This window comes from Prionailurus viverrinus, chromosome D4 (genome assembly GCF_022837055.1).
Source record: "Prionailurus viverrinus isolate Anna chromosome D4, UM_Priviv_1.0, whole genome shotgun sequence".
Classification (NCBI taxonomy): domain Eukaryota; kingdom Metazoa; phylum Chordata; class Mammalia; order Carnivora; family Felidae; genus Prionailurus; species Prionailurus viverrinus.
In genome coordinates, this window is record NC_062573.1 from 91,840,376 (window position 1) to 91,853,761 (window position 13,386).

Sequence of the window (13,386 nt, forward strand, 5' to 3'; positions counted from 1 at the left end):
GACGGTGCTGGCAGATCTTACCCCGGGTCCCCCTCCACCTGCCACTTACCTGCATGTATCTGATCTGAACGCATGGAGGAAACAAACCACAGACAGAACCAATTAGCAGTGCTCATTATCCAGGCCCTGCTCGGGAGGTGGGGGCAAGCCAACGGCCCCAGGGACACATCACAACCGCCCGCCCGCTCCAGCAGGAGCCCGGCCGGGTGGCGAGGGACAGCACGGGGACCCAGCCCGTCGCCAGGGTCTCCATCACATGTGGGGAGCGACACCTGCCTTCCCTTGGCTTTATCTTCCTTTGGAAAGGTCTCCATCTACCTTCCACTCAGGCTGTCCGGACAGCTCCAGACATGACCGGGGAGGAGATAAAGCCAGCTGTTTTATCTCAGAGGACGGGCAGGAGGCCCGCCCTGCCAGATCGACAGGACAGCTCGAGGGCAGCGGCACGGAGCGCTGTTCGGACACTAAACAGAGTGGGGCAGGTGGGACGCCAGCTTGTCCCCTCACAGCCCCCCGCGGGTCCTGCAGACAGCCAGGGGCCGGCCAAGCGTGCTTCAGGACCAGGGACAGCAGCAGGCTCTGGGGACTGCCCTCTCGGGGGCCTCTCAGGGGCGTCTCCGGCCGAAGGCAGGGGATCCTCCAGACAAGTGCGAGGGCCATTGCCTTCACTGCTCCTGCTTTACCCACAGGACGCTCGACTTCTAAGGGCTTGGGAGTGAGCTGGCCCCAGACCCAGAATGCTGGCTCGGCTTCTAGGCAAGGCAGAGGACGTCCGTCAGCGGGGCCACGGCTTGGCCTTCCAGCCCCGTGACTGACCTCCCGGGAAGGCTCAGGGGCAGAGCCGCCCCACTGCAAGGCTGTGGGGGTGGGAAGGGCAGAATTGGCCCTGGGCAGACCCGGGGTCACAGAGAGAGACCCCTGGTAAAGATGGGGACCCTTCAGACCCTCCAGGGACAGAATGAGAAACCCTTTCTGAAGAGCAGAGTTTGGGGGCTGTGAGGGCCGCAGCCACGCTTCTCTGCCTCTCCTGGCGTGAGGCCGGGGGAGGGCAGGCGCCCCCAGTGTGGGAAAGGCCTCTCTGAAAGGCCTTGGAGGGGAGCCGTCGCCCCCGCTTCGTGCCTCCCCCCCCCCAACACTGGAGGAAAACGCTGAAATCTGCCTTTTGAGAAATTCTTCCCACTTCTTCAGCGAAAGCATCAAAAAGCCTCCACAGTCGGCAACTGGCACCTCGACCAGCCCCCGGGAGTGCGGGGACGCGGGGGGTTGCGGCTGTCCCCTCCAGGGCCCCCCCACCCCCATCCCAGCCCTGCGGGACCCCCACCCTCCACACAGCAGCTGCTGGCAATAAATCCGCCCTGCAGCACACTGGTGTCCGAGAAAGTGCTCGCCAGCGCCGGTCGGAGATAAATATCCTCCCACATAAAAGAGGCACAGCTGGCTAATTGAGCCAGTGGCGGTCTCCTCGCTCTCCGCACAAAGGCGCAAAATGAGGCGCGCTGTGCACGTCTGAGCATCCAGTCGCTGTGCTCAGACTCCCCAGGCAGGAAGGACTTGGAATCCTGCACACCTCTGGGAGAACTCCGCGACAGCGCCTCCGGGCGGGGGTGGGGGGGGTGGGGGGCTCAGTGGCAGTGAGGTCACACCCCGGTCTCCTAGAACGTTCTGGAGGCAGGACTGGGCCCAAGGAAGGGGAGGGACCCCGCGGGGGCCGGGAAGGACTGGGGTGCAGTCTCTGGGGCTCCCGCAGTGCCCCCGCCCGACCCCCGGTAGCTGGGGGCGCTGAGAGAGGGGGCTGGGCTGCGGGCGACGGACGGCTTACCATGGGCTGCTGTACCTCCACCTTGATGATGTCCTCGTAGATGTCGTCGCCCTCATCTTCGCACGGGACACAGTCATAGATGTCTTCCCCCAGGTCATGCTCGCTGCGTGGGAGAGAAGCGGGTCAGGCGGGTGGAAGGCAGGTTCCGGGGACGCGGTGCAGGGGGCCTCCCCGGGGTTTCTCGGAGTTTGAACCAGGCAGCACAGAGAGCATCCCCTTGTGCCGTGCCTGCCGTTCTTCTAGAAGGACCTACCGTGATCACACCCCCACTCCTCCACCCTTTGGTCAGTGCTGGGGACTCGTGCCGGACGCCCGGGGTGAGTCACTGCCTGAAGGGGAATTCTCGCGTGGCTCGTCACCCGGAGTGCCCTGCGCTGGGGCCTCTCCCCGGGTCAGCCCAGGTGTGGGGGTCAAGGAGCAGAGCTCGCACCTACCAGGGGGTGCGGAAGCAGAGCGAGTGGAGACGGACACGGAGTTTGGGGTGCAGCTTCCCAAACGAGTGCCGGGAAGTCACGACTTGCTTTATAATGCGACCGAGCTTCGTTTCAGCGCACGACCATGCTCTGACTCCCCTCTAACAAGCTGTCCTCCCCCACCTCCCAGACTCAGCTCATGGGACACCTCCTCCAGGAGGCCTTCGGGGATTCCTGGCCCTGTCTGTGACCCAGGACCCACCCCCCACCCTCCTCTCATACGAAGTACATCCCTCCCGAGCTCCCGTTATCTTGTAAGTGCCTGAGGGTGAACCGATCTCTTCCCTGGACAAAACCCAACTGCTTAACCCCGTCGGGTCGCCCTTCCTAGTAGGCGGTAGGTGTTCACCGCATCGGCAAACGAGCCGGTCCAACCACGTGCGGCGGGGTCACTCTGTCCCGGGCCCAGAGCTGACCGGCCCTTCCGTCTGCTGCCGTGGGGCCCGTCCTCGCGGCAGGTCGTGTTCACAGGCCAGCTCGCCCTGGAAGCCCTTGCCATCCCTACCTGTGCCCGACACCAGAGACTCAGAGCCTGGGCTCAGAGCGGCACCTGGCAAAGTTGGCTTCCGGAAGGCACAGAGATCCGGTAAAGCACCTCTCCTCCCCCACGGCACCGGGCGGCCAGAATTCAAGGCGACAGAGGCAACGGCGGGGGACAGAGACAGCAGAAATGACACCCGGCGGCTCGCCAGGTCTCAAACCCGCCTTGTGAATATTAGCTGTCATCGGACAGGCTGGGCGGGCCTGAGTTAGGGAGGCAGCGCCTGTATTCAGGAAAGGCCTCTGCAGCCAAAGACCCGGGTACCTCCCCCTGAGACTGAGCACAACCAGGACCACACGTCTGGGCTTCCCTCTGGGGGGCCCGGGGGGGCCGTGAATCAGCTCTGGACTAGAGGAGGGTCCTGCGAGCAGCCCATACGCCAGGGAAGGAGCGGAAGCTGGCCGGGGACGGGTCACTTGGGGCTAGACCAGCTAACAGACTCGCTAACTACACCAACAGACACCTGCCCCCTGGTGAGCCCTGCGAGGCCCTTGAAGAACATTTATGCTTTTTAACCTCACAAACCCTGGGAGACAGAGAACACCACGGCCATTTCACAGATGACAGACACACCCTGAGGCCCCACAGCGGGCTGGGAGGGGAGGGTTCACCCAGGCGTAGCCTCCCTGTACCCACGCCATCCCCCCCCCACCGCCCCGCCCCGCGGACCCCTGTGTGGGTCTGGATGGCTGCCCTGAGGCCTCACGCGGCAGCACGGTGCCCAGACGGTGACAGAGGCCCTGCTTGGAACCAGCAGGGAGCAAAGCCGGGAAGGGTGCTTGCGACTCACGGGTGAGAACCCACCGACTCCGAGGCCCGTTGCCCTGGGTGGGCCCGGGGAAGGGCCCCTCTCAGAGACACAAATCACCTTCCGTGCCTCTCCAGACTCTGTCCCCAAAGGAAACAGCTCGGGCAGCTGTGCCCGCCAGGTTACTGGGTGTCCAGGCAAGTGCCTGCCCGGGTTCTCTTTGGCGGGTGCCCACCACCCCAGATGTTTGCCGCACAGCAGAGCGAGGCTGGTGACAAAGCCACTGTCGGGAATTCTGACGGCGTGGAACAGAGCAGAGACAGGGAAGCTCGCGGGCTGCTAAATTAGATAAGTTCAAAGGCAGCTGAGGCCCTCCATGCCGTCTGGAGACAGACCTCGGCTCTGCTCTGATGGGCTGGGAGAAGGGGGTGGGGGGACGGTGACAGTTAAATACGCTAAGCGCTGATGCAGTGATAACAAAGACTGAAAACAGGCCTGGAGACGGGCCTCGAGGTCACCTGGTTCAGGGACAGCCAGCTGTCAGCACAGGGGTCCCCCTCCTCGGCCCAAGTGTGAGGGGGACATCCTAATGGACCCCTGGACTCTCTGTGCCACCCGCTCAGAAGCGAAGACCTCGGCGCAGTCCCACCTCAGGTCAGCCACAACCCGAGCTCCAGACGCAATTTCTTCGCTTTCGCCAACGAGCCCAAGGCTCTCTGTGGCAGAGACGAGTGAGCCAGGGTGCATGGCGCCGGGCACCTTGCCAAGACCTTCCGGATCTTCTGGAGGCCACCGTCGCGTTGTGCTGCCTCCCGGCCAGGTGGACCGGTCACCACACTTTCTTTCACCGAGTGACTGATGACATACCAAGCTCTGGAGTCGGCACTGAGGCGCATTCAGAGAAAAACCAGGGCAGATCTACGGATCTCGGAGCGAAGCAGGCGCCAGCCCCATTACGAGCCCTGAGATGAGCGGTTGGTAGCGTTCTAAGGGGAAAAAGCATGGTGAGGGCTGGGGAAGCTTCCTGCACAGGCTGAACCTGAAGATGCTTTGAGCAGCTGGGTCCCGGAAAACGTGTTTCTCCGCCCCTCTCTCCCCTGGCACCTCCTGCAAGCCTGAGCTCACTCGTCCGCCCAGGCACACCCCACGTCCACAGAGCACTGCCGTGTTTCAGGCATGGCCGCAACGCCCCACAACGGTTTTCCACCGGGTTTTTGCTACGGCTTCCACAGATCAGGACGCACGCTCACCACACCCTGTGACAAATAGATACCGCCGTGTAACTCACACCAGTCCCTTTATAGAACGTTCTCATCGGCCCCGAAAAGTTCCTCCTCTTCCTGATCAGTCCCCTCCCCTTTCCCCGTGACCACCCTTCAGACTACTCTTCCCCGAAGACTAGCCTTTCCTGTTCTCGAACTGGACATCCTTGGCATCCTGTGTTAGGATCACTTTTGTGTCTGGCTTCTTTGCCACCGTCGTCACGTCTCTGCGGATTCATCCATGGTGTTGCTCACACAGAGGCTCATTCCTGTTCATTGCTGAGTACCAGCCACTGTATGAACAACCCACAACTTGTCCTCCATCCACCTTTCAATAAACGCTTGGGTTGCCTCCAACTTTTAAAAGAAATTTTTTTTAATGTTTATTTTTGAGAGAGAGAGAGAGAGAGAGACAGATGGAGTGCAAGCTAGGGAGGGGCAGAGAGAGAGGGAGACACAGAACCTGAATCAGGCTCCAGGCTCTGAGCTGTCAGCACTGAGCCCGACGCAGGGCTTGAACTCATGAACTGTGAGATCATGACCTGAGCCGAAGTTGGACGCTTCACCGACTGAGCCACCCAGGTGCTCCAAAATCTTTGTTTTCTAAGCTGCAAAGCTTATATTTTCTTCTAAGAGCCACATAATTTCAGTGCTTACGCTTACAGACCTCTGATCCGGCTCAGATTTTCATGTATGGGGTAGAAATGGAGGTCCATTTCTCCTCAGGGATACCCGGGAGTTTTCAGGACAATTTGTTGAAAACTTTCTTCTTCCCGCTGGATTCCTTTGACCAAGACCAACTGACCACATGAGTGTGGGTCTACTTTGGAATTTTTTTTTTTTTTTAATTTTTTTTTTCAACATTTATTTATTTTTTGGGACAGAGAGACAGAGCATGAACGGGGGAGGGGCAGAGAGAGAGGGAGACACAGAATCAGAAGCAGGTTCCAGGCTCTGAGCCATCAGCCCAGAGCCCGACGCGGGGCTCGAACTCACAGACCGCGAGATCGTGACCTGGCTGAAGTCGGACGCTTAACCGACTGCGCCACCCAGGCGCCCCTACTTTGGAATTTTATAATCTATCCCATCAACCTTTTCACCTGTGCTTATGGCGATAGCACTCTGGTTTGATTACTTTTTTTTTTATAGAAAGTCTTGAAACCAGGCGGTTTAAGTTCCTAGCTTTGTTCTTTTATGAGCTTGTTCAAGGCTATTCTAAGGTCCTCTGTATTTCTGTATAAACTTTATAATCATCTTGCCGGAAAAAAAATTAAAAACAAACAAAAACAAAAACACACACACAAAAAGCCCCCTGGGAAGACAAGCACCTTAACAACATACTCTTCCGATCCATGAACATGGTATACACACTGCCATTTCTTAGGTTTTGTCAACTTCTTTTCCCGCCTCATTCTCTTTCTCTTCTCCTAGGACTCCACTTACACCTCCGTTGGACCCTTCTTTTCTCTGTTACTTCCACCGAACGATCTCCCAGTCGGCGACTCCCTCCCCTGCCGTCTGCCATCTTCTGTTAAAGCGGATCCACGGATCGTTCATTTCAGCGATCATGCTTTTCAGTTTTAACGTTTCCACTTGGCCCTTTTCATAGGGCTGTCTATTTCTCTGCTGAGGCTCCCCATCTGTTCATTCATTTGGCACATATTTTCCTCGAAGTTCCTGACCGTGTTTACAAAATTGCTAATGGTAACATCAGAGTCATCTCAAGGTTGACTTTTTCTTCCTGAATATGACTCTTGTCTGTTTCTTCACAAGTCTGAGGACTTTATATTGGACATCAGACCTGACCGATGACCCATTACAGAGGTTCCATTGTTCCTACCAATCAATACATGTTCTAGCAGACAGTTAACTGGACTCACGCTTCAAACTCTGTCTTCCCAAGCAGTGAGCAGTGAGCAGCCAGCCCAAATGGCTGCTGAATTCAGCTTCTGGCTGCTGCATTTTTCTTTCTTTCTTTCCTTCTTTTTTACTGGAAACCTCAGGGTCTTTCTTGTGTGATGAGATTTAATGGCCAGCTAAGGCTTTCGGCGGATTATTAGATTTGGCGGCTTGGGGCTCCTTTTCTCCTGGGTCCCTCCCTTCCAGCATTTTCCTCCTAATTTTCTGGCCGCTCTACCAGCGCCCATGTCTTTCCTCTGACACCTCAAGCCGGCATGACTGCAGCTTTCTACTTGGACTGGGAAGCACCCTTGGGCAAAGCCTACAGGCTCCCCGTTCCCTCCCACAGTGTGCACACCTTGAAGAACCTGGGGTTCCTCCAGGGGAGAGTGACGGGACACAGTTACTTCCCTGTATTCAGAAGGGACAAGACGCCACAGACTGGGGCCCTGGGAATACACCCAGGGCGGTTACCCCAACACATGCCCACTACCAGGCTCTCAGCCTGTTTCCTTTGTCAAAATCAATAAAGAGAAGGACCATTCATTCATACGGGGACCCTTTCCCATTCACCTCTTTCTTTCCACACCCTTTCCCATTCACCTCTTCTGATTCACACCCTTTCCCATTCACCTCTTCTGATTCACTCAGGGCCCTGCGGCTGAAAACAGGCCCCTGGAAACCCGAGATGAAGAGTTGCACACTTGTGTCTTAACTTGCGACAGAAAAATCTAAAAAATGCAGACACCGTCCCTTGTCTCTGCTGTGCAAAATGTCTGTTACCCAAAGCTTGCTGAAGACTGGGGAAGTGACTTGTCGGTCACCTGACTATACTGGCCTCAGTTTCCCCTCCTCAAAGGGTCCTCATCCTACGGCCGTAGACCACTCACAACCCCACGCTTTCTACATTTACCTTCCTTTCACTTACGAAAACACTCTCCCAAACGCTGTTTAATGCAGGCCAACGAAGGTCCGTGCATATTATCTGAAACCACAAAATAGTGGCATTGGAATGACACTTCAAGCATGCTTCTCCGTGTTATGGGAGAAGGGAGGGGAATACACGAAACAGCAAAGTAGAGAGAGGGTTTCTTCTTAATACAAAGTTATGAGGGCACCCGGCTGGCTCAGTCGGCAGAGCACGTGGTTCTTGATCTCGGGGTCACGAGTTCGAGCCCCATGTTGGGTACAGAAATTACTTAAATAAACCTTAAACAATTACGAAAGTAAAATCAAACATTCGTTTAACTCGGCAACTAAGAGAAAACACCTATCAGATTCGATTGGTTAAATCAATACCTATCCTAAGACCGATTCTGTGCCAGCAACTTGACGAAGGCATCGCCTCTACGCCGTGGATCTCACGGTCCAGGTGGGGAGACTGACAGGGCAGCAGTCATGTCTGAGATACTGATGCTTCTAGAATACAGTAGGGGTGACAAGCTCTGCATCCCAACAGTTCAGTTCCTCTGGCCAACACTGGCACGGGCATCCCACCATCACCTTGGTTTTTAGCAAAGGCATCGTCTCCAAGAGTGAGTTTCCTGAACAGGGTAGGAGCCAGATCACGAGTCTCGATTCGTTTATGTCATGACCAGCTGGGCCCAGTGCACCTGACGGCCGTGGCTGTCGGAGGGGAGGAAAAGGAAACGACAGATGGGGGGTTGGGGAAAGGGCAGCAGAAGGTCCCCCGATTGTCGGAGTGTCCGGCACGTAGAGCCGCCCGTGGGAGGACCCTGGCCTCTGTTCTCTGGTGACACCGCTCCCTGAGTGTCTGGCTATGACCCAGGGCCTGCACACGGTCCCACGGGGGAGGGGGCCTCCCACCTGGGCCCGGAGCACTTGACCCAGCCCCAGCCCAACTGCCCCCAGTCCTGCAAAAGCCGGAAACGCCTTGTGCATCAGCAGAGGGCCATCCCACCGAGCTCCGATGGGCTTTCGTTCCGACTGTACCTTAATTCTCTGCGCATCAGCCCCTCGGGCCAACAGAGACGTACCTTGTGGAGGTTGTAAGTTACCAGAGGCTACACTTCATGGAAGAACTCAGTGTCCCTGTCATGCCGGACTGTGTGGCTAACAGCACTCGATCAGCACTGGACAAGAGCCGACAGGTCCCCGCCTCCTCAGGCCAGACAGGTGCACACCAGGTCTCCCTACTCAAGTTGGGAACTTGACTCTCACTAGTCCCCCCTCCACGCACTCCCTCCCCGACCCCGAGGTGAAGCAGTCAGGCGAGTCCCAGCTGGATGCTCAGCCCTGCCTGGCTCTGTCACTCTGGGCAGGAGAGCCTAAGCCTCAGTTTCCCCATCCGTGAAGTAGGAATAACCCCAACCCCTCGTTGGAAGGATCAACCACGATGCAAATGGCTAGCTGAGGCCTAGCATCCAGCCGGTGCTCGGTAAGCGGTGGCTGCGGCCTGCCTGCCTCTGCAGGGGGTGGGAGGGGAGGTTGGATGGGCCCATATTCCGCACAGGGGCCCGCACTCAATGAACAGACGCCATCGGCATTAAATACGCCCAGGTTTTGAAACACAGAGGCGGGGGGTCCAGACCCCAGGCATCAGGGCTGACCTGGGCCTCACGGGTTTCAGAGATGGCCCTTCTCTGTCCCCGCACCTACAAGCGAGCCCAAGGACGGTGTGAACAGGGCGGGTGGGGGGGGAGATCCTGGACCAAGTCGGAAAGGGCAGGTGAGCCTCGGGGCCCCACGCCCCAGAGAGACCTGCCCGGTTCCCCTCGGCCTCCCCGGCCCCCACCCCGCCGGGGCCAGTGACCCGCACCCCCCGCCCCCTCCCTGTCTCCCCTCTCCCCTCCCCCCATCTTTTTGCTCTGCAGTTTTCCAGCAGGCAGCTGCTCTGACAGATGCTAAATCCCGGCAATTATTTTCGTCCTCACAATGGCCCGCGGCCCCTCCCGCCTCAGACCCCGGGGTCTGGCCCCCAAAGCCCGGCCCGCCCGCCCCGATTTTGTTACAGAAAGTCAGCTGCTCCGAGAGGCCCCCGCCGCCCCCGCCGCCTGAGGAAAATCAAAGAACGGCAAACAAACTCTCCGCCGTCCGCCCCGGGCGAGCCCGCGTGTTTACGCGGACATAAAACACTGTTGACAGGCGCGGAGGTGCGCCAGCCCCGGGCGGTCTGATGCTGGGAAGCAGGGATCCCGAGCCACCCTTAACTTGTTACTTGGAAATCGAATCGGACACTTCCTGACCCCGGTTTGCGCCGGGCAGCAGAGAGAGGGGGCCTCCGAGCTGTGGGCTGCACGGCTGCTTGTAGGGACAGACAGACAGACAGACAAGGGACCAGACGCTGCTCCCACGCCAGGAAGGCCGGCCTACACGCCTTCGGCAGACCCTCACCCCGACCTGCGTGGGAGACGCTGCCGTTCCCACAGGTGGGGAAGCCAGGGCCCAGAGAGGGCAAGACAGTCCCCCAAGGTTGCCAAGCCACGTAGGAGCACATCAAGACGAGCCCACGGCTCCCAGGCTCCCAGGGGAAGCCCAGTTCACCAGCACCGTGCTCTCTACCGAAGCTCTCTCTCTTTTCCAGGGATGCAAAAGCATCCTCACCCCCTGAGCTGGGTCATAAGGGGAAGCCAGAGGAAGGTCCTGGGCCACAGCAGCCGATGGCTCAGGGTTTCAGTCCCCACTTTGCTCATGTCAAGTGTGCTGTGTGACCACAGCCAACTCACCTACCCTCTCTGAGCCTTCATCTCTTCAACTGCGGAACGGGGGCAGGACCACCCACTTTGCAGTGTTGTGAAAGACCAGGGCCTAGCACTTGGGGACTGCGCTCCGGTCCCCAGAGCGGAAAGAGCAAAGGCTCGGGACCACCCCCCCCCCCCCCCCCGCCACTACCACCCGGCACGTTCTCTGTGCCAGCGTGCAGGGCTCAGGTCAAGCTGCCCGCCCTTGAAGGGGAGCTCGCTTCCAGGGGTGGGGGACAAACACGGGGAGGCCACGACAACACAGTGACAAAGAAATCCTGGTGTGGCTTTTAATCTTCTGGGGAAGAAGGACTTCATTCAGCCGAGTAAAGTCAGGGTGGCTTCTCGGAGGAGGTGACCTCTAGGCTGGGTTTTGTGGGATGCAGTTTTGTAATCGGGGACAGCAGGTACCTCCACACGACAGGACTTTTCATGATGCGATCCGGGATGTTAGGCCTATTCGTTGTGTCAGGCATGATTGAACACAAGAGACGTAATGTCAAAGAGACCTAGTCTTTAATACTCACGGCGTCCCAGAAGACACTACCGAGAAAGTGATTGAGAAAGGCCCTTGTTAGAAGGGGAACCTCTCCTTCCGGCCCAGCCCAGCTGGTCCCTGCTTCCTTCTGGGACCAAGCTGAATATTCGAAAGCTTTCCCTCTGCACTGGCCTCCCCACCTGCAGAGACTGTTAAATCAGGCCACGGAAGCGCTGTGACCGCCTTGGTCCTGAAAAGACCGGGCCTAATGAGGTATTAAAAGCAGAAATTCACAGAAGCCTGTGTTCTAGCCGCTGGCCTGCATACATGAATCTCTAGCAGGGCAGGGTGGCAATGGGGCAGCTGGGCGGCACTCACTGATAAGGGCCCCCCGGCCCGCTTCAGCACAGAGCATGAGCAGACTTCTTTCCCGCAGTGCTGGGGCCGGGGAGCAGGGCTGCGAGGCCACCGAAGGCCCAGGCCAGCCAGGGCAGCTCAGGCCCGTGCACGGAGAGACCGAGGTGTTCCGGGGGCAGAGCACGAAACCTCAGAGCTGCGGGGAGCACGGCGCTGGGCGGCCAGTCTCGCCAGCTGCGGCCAGTCGTCTCTGTCACCAGAATGCCAGGAAGGTACTGGAGCCTGTTTACCGGGCAGGGCTCAGACGGACTGCCCTCTGCCCAGCTCTGGAAGGGCCCGGGCGGGGGGGTGAGGGGGGTGGGCATCAGGCGGCTTGTCCAGACCACAGGGGCAGGAGAGAGAAACCAGGGCCCCAGTGCTGCCTGCCCCACCACCGGGCCACACATTCAGACAGGGTGACTTTGGGGACAGGACTGCCAGCCCTCAATTCCTACGTGACAGACGGACACAGCTGAGACCCAGATGCTCCCAGGACCCTGGCCCAACATGAGGCGGTAACCAGCCCGGTGGGGGTGGGGGAAGGTTTCCTAAATCACACGCCAGCAAACCCTATGCTCCCTCCCTCAAGGTGTACTTCCAGCAACACCTCCTCCAAGAAGCCCTCCCATGCCCTGGGCCCCGTGGACGGAACCTGGATAGCTCGGCAGGAGTCACAAGAGCAGGTCCAAGGCGGGCTCTGTCAGACAGCCCTGGACAGGGAGGGCGGTGAGGCCCGTGGCCCTCGGGGTCGGACCTGGTTCAAGCTCTGCTCTTTAGTCGCTGCATTCGGGCACCTTTGCCTCTTCTCTGCGTCCAGAGGGAAGGCTCCAGGACCCACGTGCGGGGCTCTGCGTGGGAACAGACCCGGCGTGTACCCCAGGGATGATGGCTTCGCACCCTCCACTTGGCCAGGCCTCACGGAGCTCACAGGAGCACGGGGAGACCCTCCGCAGGGTCTGAGGCGCCACGTGCTGCCCAGGAGACCCCGGCTGGGGCCGCACGTGCCCGGCACACAGTTGTGCAAAGGAAGCCCGAACGGCCAGGTGAGAGGAGGCTCGGCCAGCACGGAAGGTGGCCTTGTCGAAAGAGGGCTGTGCCCGGCTGTCACCGCCTCCCCAGCCCAGAGCCAGGGCACTGAGTTCTGGAAGGTGCCCTGGGGCAGTGAGACACCTGCACAGACCCTCCCGCCAGCCCCCGCCCCCTCCAGCCAGGCTCCTGTTGTGAGCCTGAGGACGGCGGCCTCCCAGGATGACCCAGGAGGGCGTCCACCCACACGTCCACCCTGGGGGGGCTCTGCCTCGACCTCCTCCAGACTGTGGGGCTGTTCTTCCGGGTCCTCCACAGGGGACAGGGGCTGCCCCACAGGGCTGGGGGCTGCTATTTGTTTTTAATGGGACTGCTCCTACATAGTCTGTTTCCAAGCTTGTCCCCTCTGGAAAAGCCATCCTCTGGGGTGAACGGCAGACGTCCCCAAGCCTGCGCCCCCACCCCCGACACAAGGTGGGCGTCCCCACCCGTGCAGGTCTGTCCACGAGACACGGAACGTTCACGCAGGTGGCTTGAACGTCCGTGAACTGGGGACAGGTTTCGAATAAGCTTTCTTTGTGGCTGGGAGAGGCGGACGGGAGAGGACGGAGGGTGGGGATGCGCTGTCACTCGGGTGAAGGTCACGGTCGGGCACAGCGACTGTTCTCATCCCCTGCCCACAAGGGGCACCTGAGGGTGGGGCAGGAGAAGCACAGCGTCTGCCCCCCACCCCTGTGCGCCCCACCTTCCTCCCGAGGACGCTGCAAGAACACATCCTCGTGTCAGTGTCATTGAAGGAGCATCAACTTGGGACACGCCTACATTTTACGCATCTTAAAAAATTACCCCAGGGGCACTGGGGGGGGGGGGGCGGCTCAGGCGGTTGAGCGTCCGACTGTTCATTTCGGCTCAGGTCATGATCTCGCGGTCCATGACTTCGAGCCCCATGTCGGGCTCTGTGCTGACGGCTCAGAGCCCGGAACCTGCTTCGGATTCTGTGTCTCCCTCTCTCTCTCTGCCTCTACCCTGCTTGTACTCTGTCT

The 13,386-nt window shown here is 59.1% G+C and overlaps 1 protein-coding gene across 6 annotated transcripts in view; it reads right to left on the reverse strand.

Annotated features, from left to right (window-relative positions):
* The window catches only part of VAV2 (vav guanine nucleotide exchange factor 2), a 163,743-nt gene that overhangs the window by 39,756 nt on the left and 110,601 nt on the right, over window positions 1–13,386 (reverse strand). For all 6 annotated transcript variants that reach the window (XR_007146155.1, XM_047829401.1, XM_047829399.1 and 3 more), the window contains one exon: window positions 1,820–1,922. Coding sequence is in view for 5 of the 6 variants with exons in the window: in XM_047829401.1 (XP_047685357.1) it covers window positions 1,820–1,922 (103 nt within the window). In the remaining variant the exon portion in view is untranslated. The remainder of the gene's footprint in view (window positions 1–1,819; window positions 1,923–13,386) is intronic.